Source organism: Salvelinus alpinus, chromosome 13 (assembly GCF_045679555.1).
Source record: "Salvelinus alpinus chromosome 13, SLU_Salpinus.1, whole genome shotgun sequence".
Lineage (NCBI taxonomy): Eukaryota > Metazoa > Chordata > Actinopteri > Salmoniformes > Salmonidae > Salvelinus > Salvelinus alpinus.
In genome coordinates, this window is record NC_092098.1 from 9,357,902 (window position 1) to 9,373,584 (window position 15,683).

General features: G+C 43.2%; 1 protein-coding gene across 1 annotated transcript in view; it reads right to left on the reverse strand.

The window, feature by feature from the left end:
* Nucleotides 1–253: 253 nt before the first annotated feature.
* Nucleotides 254–15,683, reverse strand: part of LOC139536962 (GDNF family receptor alpha-4-like) — a 53,068-nt gene continuing 37,638 nt past the window's right edge. The window contains exons 2-8 of the mRNA XM_071337733.1: nt 12,866–13,129; nt 12,676–12,768; nt 11,637–11,988; nt 2,710–2,819; nt 2,291–2,425; nt 1,702–1,847; nt 254–494 (exon numbers count right to left, since the gene is read on the reverse strand). Of these exons, the coding sequence (XP_071193834.1) occupies nt 294–494; nt 1,702–1,847; nt 2,291–2,425; nt 2,710–2,819; nt 11,637–11,988; nt 12,676–12,768; nt 12,866–13,129 (1,301 nt within the window). The 3' untranslated portion in view covers nt 254–293. The remainder of the gene's footprint in view (nt 495–1,701; nt 1,848–2,290; nt 2,426–2,709; nt 2,820–11,636; nt 11,989–12,675; nt 12,769–12,865; nt 13,130–15,683) is intronic.

Sequence of the window (15,683 nt, forward strand, 5' to 3'; positions counted from 1 at the left end):
ACTTATGTGAGAGAGGAGCAGAGAGATGGGCAGCTATGAATACTAAAACAGATCGCAAGTAGACTGAGCAGGAGAGGAAAGATAGAGATTACAGAAAAGGACCAGTTGTTGGAAAGTAAGAAAGTAAAACAGAAATAATGAAAGTAATGTAAACCAGAAGAAATGTCCATTTCCTCCTTGTGGTCGTTCTTCCCTCAGCCTTAAGTCTCCCCATCAGTCCATTCTATCTCATTGCCATGGTGGAGGTTGGATGTGATACTGTAGGAGCATAAGGGAGGTAGTAGGGGGGTTCGTTAACCCTGACACCCCCAGCCCAGCATGGCAGCGGGCAGCAGAAGCAGCAGCAGAGGCAGCATGGGTACTGTTTGGCCTGCCGCTCCTCTATGGCCCCCTCGGGCACCGGAGCCCACACTAGACTTCTCCTTCTCAGAATATTGAGGGATAACGTTGAATTCCTGACTTTCCTTCTCTTCTTCCTCTTCAGTGTCTTTCACCTGAGAGAGAGAGGGAATGTGATAATTCAGAATTCAAACAGAGCCAGGGGCGCACCTTTGGTTTTAGAAGTGGGGGACACACATTGTTTTTTAAATATCCGGTCGGATAAACACTCCAAACAGCCTACCCGGCTGCTTGGTAGGCGTCCGCATGGTCCTAAAGAACACCATTGCCTCGTTGTGTATCACATTCCAATGATAAAACTGGTGGGGGACAAAAATGCTATTTCAGAATGTGGGGGGGACATGTCCCGCCCGTCCCCTGTGAAAGTTGCACCCCTGAATAGAGCGAATGGAATTGGCAGGTAATTAACCATCACATACAGTCAGTCCATAGTGTATCTGCTTGTTGTAAATATGAAACATCTTGGCAGTAAACAAGCTCGTTAAAACGATCCATTATTTGTGTGGAATCGGTAGGCTATCATGAGCCCTCTGACAGCGTTAAACTCAACTCAGCGTTAAAAGTTGCTTTTCAATGTAGGTGTTGAATCCCGATTCGAAAGGTGTCAGCATCTTTATTATTAGAAAGAAAGGTGAGCGTCTTGGTCACGGAATAAGATCACCAGAGTGAGGAGAAGAAAGTGGAAGAAAATAAGTGTATTACATAGGAACATCTACAACCTGCACTCAGAGGGAGGGAGGTTTAGAGGTTAGGGGGAAAGAAGAGAGGGGAGGGATTGGAACGGTGTAAAGGATTGTAGCGGAGGAGAGGAGAAAGCGAGTGAGAGGGATTAGGATGACAAGAGAAAGGGGGAGAGGAGACAGATGGGTGTGAATAAATTAACATCAACACAAGAGGATTGATGCTCCCTCCTGCAAACACCTCTGGCTAATCCTCACGCACAGTGAGTGAGAGAGAGATAGGGAAAGGGACAGAAAGATTGGGAGAAATAAAGGGAAGTAAAGGTAAAAAGGGAGGTGCTGGTTCTTGTTCAACGCAACAGTAATGTGTTGACTGTGACCGTGAGCCGTGTGTTGAGTCAGATGTGTTGGGAGTATATATCAGGTCAGTTCTGTGCGTGAACTTTGACACTCAGGCAGCTCTGTTGGCACTCACGTCACACCGTAGGTCATCATGCAAATCACAGAGCATCTCAGTGAGAACCTACCGAAAAAAGCTTTTCGGCCACCATTGTTTTTAAGTTACTGTACAGTATTTAAGCAGTCTGGGTTTGGTGAGGCAACGAAGAGTACTTATACTCACACTGTTGCGTTCTGATAAAACGTTGACATTGATCTTGTCCTGAAAGATGCGGGGGGAGGGGGTGGCAGACGCGTGGCGACGAGGTGGCAGAGTCGTGCTCTGCACAGGGCGAGGGGAAGAGCCACCCAAATAACTGATAGCATTACCTGAGACACAACAGCAGACATCATCATTACCACCACCACCCACAGTATCATCAGCATTATCATCATCCCCATCATCCCCATTATACCCACTGCCGATGAGGCCAAATGTCCTCAGAACATTCCATTATTCATAGCAGCCATGAATGCGTTGATCAACTGGGCATTGAGGCATGGCAATCGTTCAGCTATTCACCTCAGTTGCAATATGGGAATCAGACACGAATGAAACAGTTTCAATTAACACTGCTGTCCATCAATATTGTAATTAAGTGCTGGGCTACAGTATAACATACAGAACAAGTAGGCAGCTCTCTAGGGCTACAGAGCGCCCGCTAATCTATTTGTGTGATCTGCTGATTTCAAGTGGGCTCACAGGACCAGGGATATTGCTGGAGCAGCCTCTAGGGGATGTCATTGTAGGCGGTTGAGGGAGTGTTACTCACGCAGACAGACGTTGCTGTCAAACATGTGCAGGATGCGCAGACAGTCCTGCCACTGGTTCCCACTGCCCTCACAGCTGCACCACTGGGACACGTCCATACTGATATTGTTCACGTAGTTGGGGGTCATGATGGTGCCTGGAGGAGGTTGTTGATTAGAGATGTGTCAGCAGGCCTGACTTCTATACGAACTTTGGAACGTTTGATCCAAAGCCAAACAAGGCAATTGGCTATGAAATGAGTGCCTACCTATACCCTGGGGTTAGCAAGAGCTAACAACAATGATCTGATTATAAGGCCAGTCAACTCAGAACTCTATCTCTAGCATTGTTCCTTCCTTCTTGTGTTGTTAATCCCTCTTCCATCCCTTCCCTCCATCTCATTTCATCCACCCCCTCGATCCTGTTCTTTCGCCAGCTCACCTATGAGTCCAGCGTAGGCCTTAAGGCAGACGGCTCCACTCTCTCTCATGCAGCCAGAGGGAGAATGGGACGAGGGCTGGCAGTTGTGCTGGAAATCAGCCAGCCGAGATCTGACAGACACACACACCGACACAAACATTCACACAAACCCGCCCAAACACACACAAAGGGAGACAAACATAATTGTAAACAGGTGCCAATATTGGGTTGGCAACTTGGCGATGTAATTTTCTGAGGGCACCTTTACAATTGTGTTTTGGGGGATTTAGTACCTAACGAAAGGCAGAATCCACAGCACATGAAAGCCTACAGAAAGATAACCTTCCACCTAGGAATCTTAGTGTTAGCACACGCAATGTTTATTTCATAGACAATTTAAAAACATTATCTGAAGCATGATGAGAGGTGCTGCATCATTATTATGAACCAGTGTTCATTTTGGCACTCTTTTTTTAGATTTAGTCTAGTCTTAGTCATTTTGACTAAAGTATCATTTAGTCTTATACACATTTGTGTCATTTGAATAATGATTTGGTCTAGTTATTGTCAAAATGATGAAAACAGTGGGCCATTTTAGTAAACTAAATGTCCTTTCATTTTTGTCACATTTTAGTCACATCACATTTGTGTTCCCTCAGTAACCTACAGTAAACATAAGTCACTGACATCCATGTGCACCAACATACATGTCATTGTCTTACCAACGTACAGGATTTTTCTGCATAACATCCTATTCTCTTCCCAACAGAATAAATATATATAAGAATTATTTATGCCATGTAAATTCCTAATTCAGCCTACGTAGATATTACATACAAAACAAACAGACACACAGGAGTGCAGAGAGAGAAAGAGAGCGAGAGTAGCGCAATCACCAGATGGTGCTGCAAAGTATTGGCAAAGTGGAATGGGTTGCACCTCCATCACTTGGTTGTGTCCTTGCCATTGTTATCAGCATTCCAGAGACGCCGCAGCCACACTGGCAGCCAAAAGTAGAACGGGGGCTAATGACTTTGAACTGGAGTTAATGACTGTTTCGCCCAATGATGTAGTCGAGTCACTAAACCTCGAGTCCAAATCGAGTCCCAAGTCCCCTGTGCTCGAGTCACGAGTCCCTATGGCTGAAGTCAGAGAGCCAGTGCTCAAGTCGTGATCCAAGTGCTCAAGTCTGAGTCACCGGGTCAACATTAACTTAAAGTTACTTACCCAGTGTGATATAGTGTAGTAGCAAGTGGAATTTAGTCAATAAACTATTTGCTCTCCCTTTTCCATTCTTTCTGTGCCACCAAATATTTGCATTGAGGCTACTGGTAATGTTGCCAGGGCCAAGTTTAGTTGCAAGACATTCTTAGAACGTTGCATATGAAAATACCATTAATAAAGCCAACGTTATTCCTTATTCAACATGTCAGAGAGACATGTTTGTTCTACATAGCACATTTCTATCTGAAAGTTCCAAAACGTTGAAAAACTAGATGATTACTTCTAGATTTTTTTGGGGGCCCGTTTCTGCTTTCTCAATGACATTCAAATCAGCATTGAAAAAGGGCACAAGTTTAAGTTTGTTCCACCTAATCGAGTCTGACCACAAGTCAGAGACAACTATAATACCATATGCGTTTGATGGATTGCAGGAAAAGAGCAGGAATAGCCATTTATTGTAGGCTATAGAGGTTGACCGATTATGATTTTTCAACGCCGATACCAATACCGATTATTAGAGGACCAAAAAAAGCTGATACCGATTAATCGGCCGATTTCTGATGACAATGATTTTTTATGACAATTACAACAATACTGAATGAACACTTTTATTTTAACTTAATATAATACATAAATAAAAATCGATTTAGTCTCAAATAATGTCACGCCCTGACCTTAGAGAGCCTTTTTATGTCTCTATTTGGTTTGGTCAGGGTGTGATTTGGGGTGGGCATTCTATGATTTTGTGTTTCTATGTTTTGACCGGGTATGGTTCTCAATCAGGGACAGCTGTCTATCGTTGTCTCTGATTGGGAGCCATACATAGGTAGCTCTTTTTCCCTCCTTTCGTTGTGGGTAGTTGACTTTTGTTAGTGGCACTTATGCCCTGTAAGCGTCACGGTTGTGCTTTCGTTTCTTGTTTTGTTGGCGACATTGAAATTAAAGGAAAATGTACGCCCACGACGCTGCACTTTGGTCCACTTCTTACAACGGCCGTGACAAATAAATGATGAAACATGTTCAATTTGGTTTAAATAATGCAAAAACACAGTGTTGGAGAAGAAAGTAAAAGTGCAATATGTGCCATGTAAAAAAGCTAACGTTTAAGTTCCTTGCTCAGAACAGGTGAAAGCTGGTGGTTCCTTTTAACATGAGTCTTCAATATTCCCAGTTAAGAAGATTTAGGTTGTAGTTATTATAGAACTATTTCTCTCTATACCATTTGTATTTCATATACGTTTGACTATTGGATGTTCTTATAGACACTATAGTACTGCCAGCCTAATCTCGGGAGTTGATAGGCTTGAAGTCATAAACAGCGCTGTGCTTCAAGCATTGCGAAGAGCTGCTGGCAAATGCAGGAAAGTGCTGTTTGAATGAATGCTTACGAGCCTGCTGCTGCCTACCATCGCTCAGTCAGACTGCTCTATCAAATCAAATCATAGGCTTAATTATAATATATTAAACACACAAAAATTCGAGCCTTAGGTCATTAATATGGTCAAATCCGGAAACTATCATTTCGAAAACAAAACATTTATTCTTTCAGTGAAATACCGGAACCGTTCCGTATTTTATCGAACGGGTGGCATCCATAAGTATAAATATCGCTGTTACATTGCACAACCTTCAATGTTATGTCATAATTATGTAAAATTCTGGCAAATTAATTACTGTCTTTGTTAGGAAGAAATGGTCTTCACACAGTTCGCAACCAGCCAAGCGGCCCAAACTGCTACATATACCCTGACTCTGCTTGTACAGAACGCAAGAGAAGTGACACAATTTCCCTAGTTAATATTGCCTGCTAACATGAATTTATTTTAACTAAATATGCAGGATTAAAAATATATACTTGTGTATTGATTTTAAGAAAGGCATTGATGTTTATGGTTAGGTACATTGGTGCAACGACAGTGCTTTTTTCGCGAATGCGCTTGTTAAATAATCACCAGTTTCGCGAAGTAGGCTGTGATTCAATGATAAATTAACAGGCACTACATTGATTATTTGCAACACAGGACAAGCTAGTTAAACTAGTAATATCATCAACCATGTGTAGTTAACTAGTGATTATGTTAAGATTGATTGTTTTTTGTAAGATAAGTCTAATGCTAGCTAACAACTTACCTTGGCTCCTTGCTGCACTCGCGTAACAGGTGGTCAGCCTGCCACGCAGTCTCCTCGTGGAGTGCAATGTAATCGGCCATAATCGGCCATAATTTTTGGACGCCGATTACCGATTGTTATGAAAACTTGAAATCGGCCATAATTAATCGGCCATGCCGATTAATCAGTCGACCTCTAGTAGGCTACAATCCAAACTATGTCTTCCAATGGTGCGACTGCTATCTGCATCCAAAGATTATCCAACTTGAATAAACACTTGGAGGTATACGACAGCAGTGGTGTAGCCTACGGGCGATACGGATATAAATGATTATTGATATCTACATAGCACATTGATGAGAATTACACTGCTGCTCTCTCATTTAGCTATTTGTGCCTTAAGGATTGTGGTTGTTGTGTATGGCTGTTCACAAATGTGTACGTGTATTTTAACCCAATAATGGTTGAATTGAAGAAGTTTAAGCTGCATATCAATCATTGTTTTTTTGACTAGTGGACAGCCAGTGAAAAATGCGCTCTTGGAACAGCTGCAGTGCGGATCCCAGCCTATGGAATAAAAGTTTAAGGGAGTTCCTCCATTCTAAACTCCCCCGTGGTGTTGTGCATTTTTTTCTCAACTCGAAGCAATGAGCCCAATCAGTCCTCAATGACTACAAAATCATAAACAACAGAGTAGGCTAATAAGTCCTTAGTTTTTGGGTTATACTCAGGCAAAACTGTTTGGCTATATTTATATATATTTTGCCATATCTCCAAGTCATATTCTTGAAGATCAAGGGATATTAAATTAATTGGAATGACTTTTTTTATTTTATGTAAAGATATAGCCTAATAATATTATTATCTGTAGTAGAAGCCTACATATCCAAGTAAAATGGAACATCCATTTATGGCCAGCTATGTAAACTCTAACATTGACTTATCCTGCAATAGATGTCATTCAATTGGTAATATTTTGTTATTCTTCATTTAATGCCTCTTGAGCAGGTTAACGTTTATTGGGATGAGTCTTGTCCTTGAGGCAGAACTAATTCCGCTAGATGGGCCAGCTGCAAAGTCAAATGGACTATATTGTACAAATTAAGGAAAACAAAAATGTGCATAAATGTAAGGTTAAGCATTAGGATTAGCCGTGTGGTTAAGTTTAGGGTTAGGTTAAAAATCATCAGATTGTATGACTTTGTGGCTGTGCCAGCTAGTGACCACTCTGCAAAGCTGACTCCAGAACAAGATTCATGACGAAGCACGCTAACCTGCGCCTCTTTAGGGGAAAGTAATATAAAAGTAACTGAAAGTAATAAGATTACAGTGCCTTTATAAAGTATTCACACCCCTTGACTTTTTACAAAAAAAATTGTGTTACAGTCTGAATTTACAATTGATTAAATTTAGATTTTTTGATCACTGGCCTACACACAATTCCTCATAATGTCAATGTGGAATTATGTTTTTATTCATTTTTACAAATTAATTAAAAATGAAAAGCTGAAATGTCTTGAGTCAATAAGTATTCAAACGCTTTGTTATGGCAAGCATAAATACGTTCAGGAGTAAACATTTGTCAAATAAGAAATTGCATGGACTCACTCTGTGTAAAGACTGAAAAGATTTGGCATGGGTCCCCATATCCTCAAAAAGTTATACAGCCGCACCATCGAGAGCATCCTGACCGGTTGCATCACCGCCTGGTATGGCAACTGCTCGGCATCTGACCATAAAGCTCTACAGAGGGTAGTGAGTACGGCCTAGTACATCACCGGGGCCAAGCTTCCTGCCATCCAGGACCTATATAATAGGCAGTGTCAGAGGAAAGCCCATAAAATTGTCAGATTTGATTTGTGTGCAATAATAGTTTTTTTTGTCGTTTCCCCCCCCCCCATTTTCTCCCCAATTTCGTGGTATCCAATTGGTAGTTACAGTCTTGTCTCATCGCTTCAACTCCAGTACGGACTCGGGAGAGGCGAAGGTCGAGAGCCGAGCATCCTCCAAAACACAACCCAACCAAGCCGCCAAACTGCTTCTTGACACAATGCCCACTTAACCCGGAAGCCAGTCGCACCAATGTGTCAGAGGAAACACCGTGCAACTGGTGACCGTGTCAGCGTGCACTGCGCCCGGCCAGCCACAGGAGTCTCTAGTGCGCGATGGGACAAGGACAACCCTGACGGCCAAACCCTCCCCTAACCCGGACGACGATGGGCCAATTGTGCGCCGCCCTATGGGTCTGAATGACTGCCTCATCTCGGAGAGGAAGAAAACCACTCAGGGATTGCACCATGATGCCAATGGTGATTTTAAAACAGTTACAGACCTTAATGGCTGTGATGGATCAACAACATTGTAGTTACTCCACAATACTAACCTAAATTACAGAGTGAAAAAAAGGATGCCTGTACAGAATACAAATATTACAAAACATGCATCCTGTTTGCAACAAGACACTACAGTAAAATTAGAAAAAATGTGTCAAAGAAATTATATTTTTGTCCTGAATACAAAGTGTTATGTTTGGGGCAAATCCAATACAACACATTACTGAGTATTACTCTCCAAAACATTCACTGTTTTGCCAACATGAATGAGAGGAGGATGGCATTGGTGTTCAACTAGTCTACAAGTATGGTGAGTCCCCCAAAAATATTTTACTTGCGCAATACTCACACAATTCAGTCCCATTCAAAAACCTTTTTTCCCTAACCCGTACTCTTACCCTAACCTTAACCCAAAAACGTACCCTTAACCCTAAACCTAACCCTAGCACCTAACCCTAACTCTAACCCTAGCTCCTAACCCTAGCTCCTAACCCTAGCTCCTAACACTTAACATAATTGTAACCCTAACAGTAATTCTAACCTTAACCCTAAACCCCCTAGAAATAGCATTTCACCTTGTGGGGACCAACAAAATGTCCCCAGTTGGTCACATTTTTGTTTGTTTACTATTCTTGTGGGGACTTCTGGTCCCCACAAGAATAGTTAAACACGTCCACTCGCACACATACACACATACACACACACACACAGACAGACATAAATCAGTACCATGCACAGCCACATGATATTTAGCAACATTGATTGGACTAAATTGTTTTTAGTTGGCTGGATGTCCTTTGGATGGTGGACCATTCTTGATACACACGGGAAACGGTTGAGGGTGAAAAATCCAGCAGCGTTACAGTTCTTGACACAAACTGGTACACCTGGCACCTACTACCATACCCTGTTCAAAGACACTTAAATATTTTGTCTCGCTCATTCACCCTTTGACTGGCACACATACACAACCCATGTCTCAATTTTCTCAAGGCTTAAAAATCCTTCCTTAGCCGGTCTCAGTATACAGCCGTGTTGATTTGTCGACGTTTAAATGTTTAAGTGTAAATGGTGCTGGAATAGCGGAGGCAGGGCTCCTGTAGTCTTTGTGCTGCCTTGCTGTAACTCCATGGTTCTAAATCAGTCGTTGTTGATTTAGTAAACTGTCGAAAACATGAACATGCTTGACCATGCTACAGGTCATAACGGTTTGTTACATGCAATATCTGCTTTGTGAACTTCACTGGACAGATGTTGCTCTCTGGTTTTGTGATGAAACAAACGTATGTGTAGTTGAATTTATTCCGCCACTGTGTGAGTGTTGTCTTTTTGTTGTCACGGCCTTATTGTATATCACGGTGGCGTATGAACGAAGAGTTTATAGAGCAAACAACGCAATTATCCCCTACAGCTCTAAATGTTGCTCCCCTACAGCTCACGAAGCTGATGTAGGCTGTGTGTGGCGAGTGTGGTGTGTCCTTCCCACTGCTGAACACAACTGCCCTGCGCATCTGTGCTGCTAATATTAGTTGTGCTTATCACAAAAGCTCTCAATCTCTCCAAAAACTCCTGTCCAGTCCACTTAGTAGTCAGATTTTAGTCAGAGATCATTTCATCTTGTCTCGTTTTAGTCAACTGAAATGATTTTTTTGTTGTTGTTTAGTTATAGTTTTTTTTGTCTATTTAGTCAGTTAAAGTCTCCTCAATTGCAACTGAAAAATGTGTGTGTTTGACAAATATTTTAATCACTATTTCTGTTGACAAAATTAACACTGTTATAAACATATCGAATATTAGCTTTGGATGTTACCTGTTGCATGAATATTGACTTTATAGGAACACTGGGAAATAGACTCTGCTAGTCAAACCCAGTGGTGCATTCATAATTCACAGACTAACACCTCTAAACCTGCTCCCCAAGCATACTCATCCATACAAAACACCTCTGAGCAGCCGGCGGAATAAAAACACTGCAGCCTGGGACAGAGCCAGACACAGAGACGTATCGACATTAGTCTTTATTATTATGAATGTCATCAATGTTTCCATCCAGCCATTTATGTGAATAAAATACCTAGCGCACGAAAAAAAGTCATGACCGGGCTGATGGAAACATTAACAATTTGTTTGGTGGATATGGTAGGATCTTATTGAGGGTCTTATTCTGGTAAGATAATGCTCGATGCTTGGCTGTCATTTGACAAATACAGATAATATCGCTCTTATCCATAATAATCTCATCATTTAGGTAGCCTACCCCCACTCTATCTGTGAGCTGTTGGCTAGAGCACATGTACCAAGACCAGAGTGGGGACATTTTCTATATAATGCAATAGGTTTTGTGACAAAACCATCAGTAGAGTTGAAAGTGCGACGGAGATCCATTTAACTTGTATTTTTCATTCGTTACATGGTATTTTAACGGAAAGGGTTATTTTTATGTTAACTACGTCATCACGCATAGCCATTTATGCAGATTTTAGAATGTTCGCATGAAAATCTGTCGCAAATTGGATGGAAACCTAGCTAATTATGAAGATTATTGGAAAACAGGGCCTCCCGAGTGGCGCAGTGGTCTAAGGCACTGCAACGCTGTGCCACTAGAGATTCTGGGTTCGTGACCGGGAGACCCATGGGGCGGCGCACAATTGGCCCAGCGTCATCCGGGTTAGGGGAGGGTCATTGTCTCATCGCGCACTAGCGACTCCTGTGGCGGGCCGGGTGCAGTGTGTTTCCTCTGGCACATTGGTGCGGCTGGCTTCCGGGTTAAGTGGGCATTGTGTCAAGAAGCAGTGCGGCTTGGTTGGGTTGTGTTTCGGAGGATTCACGGCTCTCGAGTCCGTACTGGAGTTGCAGCGATGAGACAAGACTGTAACTACCAATTGGATACCATGAAATTGGGGAGAATTTTTTTTAAAGATTATTGAACAACCTCTTCTTTGTAGGGAACTCGAACCTCTGAACTCTTTGTACTGTAACTATTGTACTGTATTTAAGGATCTGAAGTTGAAGATTCAGGTGGTAGTTCATGAAATACTTACTGTATGTACATCCAGTCCTCTCCACCTGTCTACCCTCATACTCGCTACAAAACCTCCCTTCACACTCATGAACTATAATCAAATCAGTTAAGCCCTCTGCAAATACTACACTAGTTATGAATCTTTGCATTGTGATTATAACTGTTAATATGCCTCAATACAGTACTTAGAGTTGAGTGGAAAAGTTTAGTCTGATGTCACACCTCCCAGTAACCATGTTTCCCCAGCCAGCTCAGCTCACCTACACAGCTTGTCCCTGGCACAGTAGCCCTGCAGGCTGAGGCAGTTGGGCTTGCCGTCTCTCTCCTCATAGGAACACGACGGTACGATGGTCTTCCGCCGGCGCTCCCCACAGAGGGCATCGGAGCAGGGGCAGAAGAGCAGGGCAAAGCTGTACTCCTCTGGTACCCGCTCCAGGAAGCGCCGCAGCGCTCGGTGGCACTTCTGTCTGTTACAGCTGCCGTCGGAGCCCGGTGGCCGCTTGGTGCAGGCCACAACATACTCCGACCTCAGAGAACCACACTTCTCATACAGACCACAGTCCTGGGCTGCCTTCAGACACTGGTTCTGCCCATCCAGAGGCAGAGAGGAAGCTGGGAAGAGAGGGAGAAAACACAGAGAAGAATGGAGGAAGGTGGTTGTATTTTGGGAAAAGGGGCAATGAATAACAGAGAAAGGAAGACAAAACCATAAAATATATGATTCTGGAACACAAAAACGTCCCAGACTGACATGGGGTGTGTTCGTAAATTCACTCTGGGGAGCCAGAGTGTGCTCAGAGTGCGCTCTGGGCGTACGTAAATTCAGAGCGTTGTCAGATTGTCCGTTCGCAAATCCTGAGCATTTCGCTCTCGGAGCGTCCAGAGCGCACACTGGACGCTCGGACCGAGGAGTAGGGTTGATCCAAGCGTTCTGACCACACATTGGCAGTCAAGCACCCAAGCTAACTGGCTAATGTTGGCGAGCTTGCTAGCTGCTTCCAGACACAAATGAGAGAACACCTCACTCTGACCATTTTACTCGCCCTAGCAGAGCTGGTTAGGCTGTTTTTATGTTGGTGACTGTATCTGCTACTGGCAACAACTTAAATACACTTTTTTGCCGACGTTTACTGACACCGGCCATATTCCATGGGTGTTGAGCGTTCGTAAATTGATCAGTTATTCTGCACTCTGGCACATTCAGATGAGAGTGCTCTGAAATTGGAGTAGATAGCCAGAGCGAATTATTCAGAGATGTTTCAATAAGAGAGAGCTTACAGAGCAGTGAGCAGTATTTACCTGCCATGATGGAGGCCATACGTGTCATCTCTATGTGCCTCACAAACTCCACCTCCAGATCCTCATACGGAGACACCTCGTTCTCATCGTACACTGTGAAAACACAGAGGCCGTAAGGACAGAAACCACCTCACACGCACCAATACAATCGCACACATAAAATACAAAACATAAACACAGTCAAACCCACCAGCGAATCTGACAGTCCAGTAGACCCTGAGGCAGAGCTCCTCCCGGCGGGAGCCGCGCTGACACTTGCAGGCCTGGAGGGGGTGGTAGTGCTGCAGGGCGCTCTGGGCCTCCAGGCACTCACGTCGGGCGTCTGGGCCCAGGGGCGACACAGCCTCTTCAGCAGCACAGTACTCCAGCACCCTGTACACCCCCATACAGCCCTCATCCTGTACACAGCCTCGTTCCGCCTCCAGACAGTCTATGGAGCCAGCCAGCACACTACCTGGAAGAGGTGGAAGATGGGGAACATTAATGTAATTGGTCACCTGTGTTCCTGAACAGCTATTTTTTACAGATGAGAATTGTTCTGTCGGTCAGCACCTGTGTCGTTCCACGAAAAGAGTGCCTTTTGCGTCCCTTTGATATTTTAAGTAGAAATTGTGCACCAATATTGAATTTTAAATGCCGGTTATATTAAATGAAGTGCCCTTTAATATAGACCACATGGAGAATTCAATAATTCAACCATTTTTTTTATGAATAAAGACTTGCTGAAGTGTCCCTCCATACACGATGGAAGATTTTAACCCACTTAACCCCAAACTTTCTCCAAGTTTTCACCATCATTGTAAAGCTGTAGTTATTTTTGTTTCCTTGATCAAGTCATTCATGAACTGAACTCTCATTTTAATGTGGCTAAACTATTCCTTTTTTAACTATTGTTTTTCAAAAGAAACATTGAACATCTAATAGTCAATTCATAGTGTAAAAGAAGGTGGTATTCTTTTCGGCAATGTTCTGATGTTGTGTGGTGGAAAACGGAGCGGGTCGAGCATAACATGTCAACCCTGTTCCCCACAAATAGACAGGCTAGAACTGTTAACAATGTCCTTTTTTTTGTGAAGCTTGCATTCAATTGCCACTCCCTGTTGCACACACCAAGCACCCATTCCTCCTGTTACAATATGTATATATATATATATATAGAGAGAGAGAGAGTCGTGGCCAAAAGTTGAGAATGACACAAATGTTAATTTTCACAAAGTCTGCTGCCTCAGTGTCTTTAGATATTTTTGTCAGATGTTACTTTGGAATACTGAAGTATAATTACAATTATTTCAGAAGTGTCAAAGGCTTTTATTGACAATTACATGAAGTTGATGCAAAGAGTCAATATTTGCAGTGTTGACCCTTCTTTTTCAAGACCTCTGCAATCCACCCTGTCATGCTGTCAATTAACTTCTGGGCCACATCCTGACTGATGGCAGCCCATTCTTGCATAATCAATGCTTGGAGTTTGTCAGAATTTGTGGGTTTTTGTTTGTCCACCCGCCTCTTGAGGATTGACCACAAGTTCTCAATGGGTTTAAGGCCTGGGGAGTTTCCTGGCCATGGACCCAAAATATTGATGTTTTGTTCGTGAGCCACTTAGTTATCACTTTTGCCTTATGGCAAGGTGCTCCATCATGCTGGAAAAGGCATTGTTCGTCACCAAACTGTTCCTGGATGGTTGGGAGAAGCTGCTCTCGGAGGATGTGTTGGTACCATTCTTTATTCATGGCTGTGTTCTTAGGCAAAATTGTAAGTGAGCCTAATCCCTTAGCTGAGAAGCCACCCCACACATGAATGGTCTCAGGATGCTTTACTGTTGGCATGACACAGGACTGATGGTAGCGCTCACCTTGTCTTCTCCGGACAAGCTTTTTTCCTGATGCCCCAAACAATCGGAAAGGGGATTCATCAGAGAAAATGACTTTACCCCAGTCCTCAGCAGTCCAATCCCTGTACCTTTTGCAGAATATCAGTCTGTCCCTGATGTTTATCCTGGAGAGAAGCTTCTTTGCTGCCCTTCTTGACACCAGGCCATCCTCCAAAGGTCTTTGCCTCACTGTGCGTGCAGATGCACTCACACCTGCCTGCTGCCATTCCTGAGCAAGCTCTGTACTGGTGGTGCCCCGATCCCACAGCTGAATCAAATTTAGGAGACGGTCCTGGCACTTGCTGGACTTTGAGCGCCCTGAAGCCTTCTTCGCAACAATTGAACCGCTCTCCTTGAAGTTCTTGATGATCCGATAAATGGTTGATTTAGGTGCAATCTGACTGGCAGCAATATCCTTGCCTGTGAAGCCCTTTTTGTGCAAAGCAATGATGACGGCACGTGTTTCCTTGCAGGTAACCATGTTTGACAGAGGAAGAACAATGATTCCAAGCACCACCCTCCTTTTGAAGGTTCCAGTCTGTTATTCAAACTCAATCAGCATGACAGAGTGGTCTCCAGCCTTGTCCTCGTCAACACTCACACCTGTGTTAACGAGAAAATCACAGACATGATGTCAGCTGGTCCTTTTGTGGCAGGGCTGAAATGCAGTGGAAATGTTTTTGGGGGATTCAGTTCATTTGCATGGCAAAGAGGGACTTTGCAACTAATTACAATTCATCTGATCACTCTTCATAACATTCTGAAGTATATGCAAATTGTCATCATACAAACTGAGGCAGCAGACTTTGTGAAAATTAAAATTTGTGTCATTCTCAAAACTTTTGGCCATGACTGTATATATATATATTTTTTTACCAGGTTACACTTTGCAAAAGTCACCGAATTGGTGGAAGGACCCACCTGTTTGACAATGAGCATCAGTGCTTATTTGTTGAAAAGCAAGAGCCTAACATCAGAGGTTGACAGACAGACAATCTACAAAACACTTCACTTCCGAGTATGTTCTATGAAGAACTGGCAGCCCATCAGTTGTCAAGGATAAAGGCCAGGCAGAAGCACAGACTGAAGAGGTTGAGTAAAGCAGTGGCTAGCAATGTTGTTTAATTCACAACTGTCC